Genomic DNA, 6,929 nt, shown 5'->3' on the forward strand with positions numbered 1-6,929 from the left:
GACTCTTGGATACTATTATTTCAACATGTGCATAGACTTTTTATAAGGTTAAAAAATCAATGGCCCACCATTTTTATAAATAATTAAGGTTAAAAAAAATTGTATTTTTTTTTTTGAGAAAATACAATCCAAGTATTGATTCCTAACAATTTGACGATATCAAACACATGCAGGGTTAGATTTGCATAAAGCAAACCGGAAGTGCCCCGTACATATGCAGTTCACACCTAATTTCGCCCACATATAATCCCAATCCTATATACCACTACTTATGGAATTTGAGCTCAAGTCCCTGGTTTGGGGAATTGATATCATTGTCCAACAAAGGATACCTCTCATTCCACATGCATAGTAAATTTGAGTGAGTTGCATCTTGAGCGGCGCATGCTGGGAGATGCAAGATCGCTTCCAGTATTCTTGATTCGTCTACGCAGTCATTGCCCTTTCCATCCATTATGTACTCTTCTATGTTCCTCGGGGGTGATTGCCTCCACTCCATTGTATCCATCTGGGGAAAGTCTTCTACCTCCAATGGTGGATAATAAAATTCTCCTTTTGGTCTGATCTTGGACTGAAACATCCCATTAATTTGCAAAAGAGTTAGTAATTACTACACACCAATAACCCAAGAAATGAAATGTTGGTTCATGCAACTAACAATGTACTACAACAAGGATAATAGGATAATAACAAATGATTGGCCTACTGCTTTAGGATTGATTTCACTCATTTCAATGAGAAAACATGATTCTTAATGTCTTGCATTTTAAAAATTTATTGGTGATTGATTTTTCAACCCTTAATACCTGATTAAGAGTTAGAATCGAATGATCCAAAAGCTGATCCCCACTAATTCAGTCATGTAAAACACATCTGTATGGTTCGAATTAACAAAAAAAGAAAAGAAAATTTTTGGCGAGAATGGGCTAGCTTGTTTACTATGCTCACAGATAAATCCATGCACACGTCTCTCTCTCTCTCTCTATATATATATAAATATATATTCAAATGACCTAGCAAATTGGGCAGAACGACCCTCTTGTTTGGATTTTTTTCTCACATCACACACAGTAGATGTGATCTACAGGTTTTCTTTAGTGGGAACTGGCTTTTGGATCACCGGAATCCAACCTGTATACAGTCTTTTCCAACAATAAAAAAATCAAGAGCTATGAAGGCATCAATTTTTCTGGACTTATAAAAGCATGACCCAAGAGTCTATTCCTACTAAATTGAGCATGTTGAACACATCTATGAGGTTAGATTGTGTTAAAACAACTCATATCATGAGATTCAAACTAGATTGTAGGTACAATTGATTGTACCAAAATCTAAACCCTATATATATATTCATAGGAAACTTATTGGAATGCAAAAAATTGAGGCAAATATCCTGTAATAATATGCTTTTGCAACCAAACAAACCTTTGCTTTAGGGTAGAGAAACAGAGAGCAGCTAAGGATATGCAATGTCATTACCTCTTGCTGATATAATGGTGAATTTCTTAGATCAGTAGAACAACTGGTTGCCTCATCTACCGCATAAGATGGCCCTTTATCATATTCTCCGAAACACCCTTTGATGTTTTCTGATGAAGAGGCATCAGATAGGTGATTCACTGCAAATTTATGGACAGGGCTTTGCAATACTGGGGAGCAGTAGTACTCATTATTTATGTCTCTACCAACAGAATTTTCTAGCAGATATTCATCACCAATCCAAGATGACCCTTCTTCAAAAGGCTCACCATGTTGCTCTCCAGCTTTAGGATTCAAGGCACTCTTCTTAAAAACTCTGCAGAGTGCATATGATTCCTGCATAATCACCATCAATCTATTAGAAGCTTAAAACCAAAAACTTAGCACCTGAAAACATGTTCTGGTACTAGACATGGATACGAAAAAGAATAATTCATGATTCAGTATTAGAAAATCAAAGAAACTGTAAACAATGCACTATTAGAACCACTATACACTATTTAATTACCACTATTACACTGTTCAATTACCTGCAAGCAAGAGCTAATATGGCATTCGTGATCGATGAGGAGATACTCGTGCATTACCCAACCTGTGCGAATACCGTGCGGCGCGCGCCCTTTATAATAGACCAATGTCTTCTTCATGCCGATTGAGGTTGGACATGTATGTGGGAGGGATTGAGAAGCAACCTTACGATCCTTGCCTGTGGCTTTCCAGTATCCAGCCCTAGTAGCACGGTTTGTCCTTGAACCATTGGGGTATTTTCGATCTCTGGGGCTGAAAAAGAACCATTCTAGATCTCGCCCGGGCAAGAATGACTTGTCTGCACAATGACGTAGATACAAATAATGCTACATATCCAAGTACGTCTTCAATTAACAAAACTTACATATAGTTATCTCCAAACAGTGGATACTCAAAGTTTTACAAGTTGGAAGGCTCTTTTGTACCAACAAACCATTTGTGAGATCTGTACAAACTTTTTTTGATAGAAATGAACAGGAAAATAATTGTTGGTGTTTGCTTTTCAAGATGCCATGATTTTCTTTTTATATGAATAAATAAGAACGATAGCCAAATTGTCCATCTCAAAAATGAAGTGCCATATTTGCACAATCATTGTTTCAACAGAGTCATCATGTGACATGTCTGTCCATATCGAGATGCACTGTTGATTACTGTGCTGCATTCAAAAGAATGCAAACTTTTACGTTGGTTGTTTGGAAAACAGTTACCGGTCATAATGTATATAACCAAATGACTGATTATATTCCATCACCACCCCTCATCTCACTTGATGGAGGCATAGGTAGCGGCCCTGCTTTCGCATATCCCAAGTAAGATGCCCGGTTCTCAAATGAGATATGCGGCGTGCAATAAATATAATCGATGATCATCTATGTACAATATGACAGTAATGGCTGGCTTTGGGAGAGATATTGGGGATTGTACCAGGTAGCTCCCACGGCTCGCATTTGTAGAGATCGACCTCCGGGATGATCTCGAGGTCGATGGACAGTCCATGGATCTTCCTGTCAAGGTAGTATGCAACCAACTCCTCGTCTGTTGGGTGGAAACGAAAGCCCGGTGGAAGAGTGATGGGAGACATTAGTGCCTGCACGAGAGAGAGAGAGAGAGAGAGAGAGAGAGAGAGAGAGAGAGAGAGAGTTATAAAGTGGAGGATGGTGGTGGTGTGTAGGCGTTGATAAGGGTGGCCTGAGTTGATGACTTGAATTTGCCCTTACTTCTTCGAAAAACTATGATGGTACCTTTAGTTTTTGGTTTTTCTTTTTTTGTGGAACTGGGTGATGGCAAAAGTTGAAAAATACAAAATAACAGCAGCCAATTTCTTGAGTGGAATCCAGGTTATTTCCTTTTGTTTTTATCAAAAAGATATATATATAAAACTAACCAAAAATTGAGAAATAATTAAAAAGAAAATAACATATACTATTTTTTTTCAAAAAATTGTAAATATTGCAATAAAATCATGAGAATTTTGTTCAATAATAATATCATATTATTTTGAAGTTTAATTCTTCTGGCTTAGAGTGGAAGGACCATTGAGATCCACTTGACCTAGTGGTTCAACCTGACTTTCTTGACTAGGTCCAAGCCATATATCACAATTGCCCGTGACATTTTGAACATATTGCGATTTTTTTTTTTTCAAAGGCTGAAAATTTTCCAAAAAAAAAAATAAGACACTTTAAAAACATTATCTACTTTGAAAATATCGTGATTTTATCCCGACATAGCACAAGACAAAAAGCTATTTTAATTCATATTTTTATGTTGCATATTTTTACAGTTTTATATCTATTTTATGTTTTATTAATTTAAAAACAAGCCCTGGCTGGACATGTACTACTAACGATGAACTCCAAATGAAAGGGATAGTTATGTGAAGAGATGAAGAAACAAGGGCATAGCCTTATAGAGAATATGGTGTAGGGTTGTAACCTCGAGGTTGTCACTTTCCTTTTGTAGATTCTCGCAAACGTTTGATGGAAGCCCCACCATTGGGGGGGGGGGGGGATAAGAAGCTTCTCTACTACTTTTGTCTGCTAACAAACTAACAATATCACGAGCCTACACAAAAGCGCTTGCGTGGGCCCCCCACCCTCCAAAACCAAGCATGCATACCCCTATTTCAAGATCCCCTCTCCTTCTAACCTTGAATAAGGACATCTTCTCTGATTTAATCTTCTTTTTCTTCTTCAAGAGTCCTCATTCTCCTTTGGCCATTTCTCTTTTCCTGTTTAATTTTAATCCGTCACAAAGTTGTTGGTGTTGTTGCTGTTCTTGTTTGATTAGGTAGAGACCATGTTAAACTGAATAACACAATGTAATAAAGTCTTGAAATTGTATATTGCAATTAATCGATTGCATCAAAATCTAATTTGGATCCATCCAATGGATTTTATGCTATCAAATTCCTGTATGTCCATTGGTAGAAAAGTGTATAACCAAGAACCATTGCACCAAGATGTAGATTGTTTGCTGGTCTAACTATATATTTAGATAGTTACATTTAGAGTAGGGTGTAAATACGAGCACCACAAGTGAGAACTAGGTGCGGACACACAACAGCCATTGATTAAAAAAACGACCTTTAATGACCGTCGAAACTATGGCTTAAGGTTGTTTTTCTTTTTTCTTTTTTTTCACGTCCCTGCACATAGTTCACACCTATTGTGTATGCACATACACTCTACTTGTTACAACTATTCATTTTTTTTTTATATTTACATGGAGAAACGGCCCCAAAGATCAGAGACCTAACCGCGCTGGCTCTGCCCACTGTACTTAGGATCACTATCTTGGCAGTGTAAAATTCCGTGGGCCTAACTCTTGCTAACATTAGATGAGCTAAGCCAACAACATTAAAGTTTTTGTGATGATCTCATATTCTTGAAAGACAGAGAAGAATGAAAAAACAAAGATTATTCCTTCTATTTTCTATTCTTCATCCCCAGAATGGAAAGACAAGATCTTTGATTGATCTTAAAGAACGTGATTTTTAGGTTAAGAATAAGATATAATCTTATATATAGCATGTGCATATGGGGGTAAATGTGGTCCTGACAAAAAGTGATTGAGTATGGGCACTTAGATTTTCAAAGTTGATGGTCCAGATCATGATCCCTTCCAAGATGCATAAGCTTTGTGCTCATGTTATCTTGTCCTCCTTAAGCTTTAAGCCCAAAATCTAAAAAGAATGTGCATTGATCCAAGGTTGTAGCAGTTGCTTGTGGGCCCATCTCCACCTCATCCCCAAGTGGGTACACGTCAGCCTCTTTACCTTTTCTCCTCATTCATGACCTTTCGCTTCTTAGTATGAGATTAAATATGGTTTTTTTTGCTAAGTAAAGCCAATGTGAGCCCCCCTAGTGCAAATGGTAGCAAATCTATGACTAGTCATGTGTCTTGAAGGGGGTGCTTTACTCTTTGATGAACAACTCCTGCTGCATGGTTAAGCGTTCACATCATGAACAGTGAAGGAAAGCAAAAGAAATGATAAAAGAAAAAGACCATGAAACGAAAAAGAGTGGTGATGAATGGATGGGGGTGGCTTGGCTTTTTCCGAAAGCTCCTTTCACCCCTTTGCCAACCTCCCTAATATTCACTTCCCACACACCAATCATGATGTGAAGATGAAGGAACCTTTTAGTTCTAAATTCATGAATTCCTATTTCTTTTCATGAGTCAGTAAGACAATGATTCTACTTGGGTGTATCCTTGTTATCCTGTAAAGAAATTGATATATATATATATATATATATATATATATATATATATATATATATATATATATATATATATAAGTTAATATTTGTTACTATTGAAGATACGGAATTATAGATCTGAAAATCATAAGCTCAAGCTTTATCATCTGATCTGAACACATAAATGTGTTCAACATGGTTTATTTGCTAAGGATCAAACCATAGATCAAGTTACTTGGATCTAAAATTACAATTTCATGAGTAATGAAATTTTAGTGCATTGTCAGCCATTGATTTTTTAAGCCCTAAAAAAACCTGCTTACATATTACAATTACTTTACTGAAAACTTATTTTTTACTAAACAAACCTTGTAGATTACATCTATAAGATACGAACTACAAAAAGAAATCCAAAAAAATATGAAAAGAAGGTGATTTGTACAAAATAGTTTCATGTCATTCAATAGCACAAAATATTAACCTCTCTCTCTCTCTCTCTCTCTCTCTCTCTCTCTATATATATATATATATATATATATATAGAGAGAGAGAGAGAGAGAGAGAGAGAGATAGAGAGAGAGAGAGAGGAGTGTGTGTGTGTGTGCACACGTCCATCTACCTCATTGCCCTTTTATTTGATCCAAAAGAGTTCAAAGAAGCTGCATAATTTAAGAATGCTTTCCCGAGATCAATTTCATAAAGCACTCACTCTTATAGAAGTGTGGTTTCCATCAATGATATCACACTTGAATCAAATTGGCAGATTGGAATCGAATCAGCCCCTTTTCAATTCGATGCAAGGGATGGTTCAAACACCCTATAAAATTGGCCGATTCATTCAGAATCCAGCCGAATGGACCCCCTCCCCTTCTCTCTCTCTGTATATATATATATATATATATATATATATATATATATATATATATATATATATATATTTATGTCTTTTGAATGGTTTTAGTTTTCAATAAATCCATTCAAACAGTTCGATTCAGGCTTTGTTTTGGAAAATCGATTCGATTCAAAAATTGATCATGACCACCTGATTTCTATTGTCTCATGTTATGATAATGAAAGTGAGTGTTCACCTCTTGTGCACACCAAATTGTTATTGTCTTTCTAATTAAACTTTTCTTTTCTTTTCAAGAAAAAAAAAGTGCATGTGCGCGTGTTACAGCATGGCCCACATCTTTTGCATATAATGCATAAATTTTTTTA

The 6,929-nt window shown here is 36.2% G+C and overlaps 1 protein-coding gene across 1 annotated transcript; it reads right to left on the minus strand.

Annotated features, from left to right (window-relative positions):
- Window positions 1-265: 265 nt before the first annotated feature.
- LOC149834527 (NAC domain-containing protein 96-like) lies at window positions 266-3,091 on the minus strand. The gene is made up of 4 exons (XM_090009386.1): window positions 2,935-3,091; window positions 2,010-2,305; window positions 1,480-1,815; window positions 266-571 (listed from the first exon to the last, which is right to left on the minus strand). The coding sequence occupies exons 1-4, from the start codon at window positions 3,089-3,091 to the stop codon at window positions 266-268; spliced, it is 1,095 nt and encodes a 364-aa protein (XP_089865512.1).
- Between the last annotated feature and the right edge of the window lie 3,838 nt (window positions 3,092-6,929).

This window comes from Nuphar pumila, chromosome 6 (assembly GCF_984573655.1).
Source record: "Nuphar pumila chromosome 6, dmNupPumi1.hap1.1, whole genome shotgun sequence".
Classification (NCBI taxonomy): domain Eukaryota; kingdom Viridiplantae; phylum Streptophyta; class Magnoliopsida; order Nymphaeales; family Nymphaeaceae; genus Nuphar; species Nuphar pumila.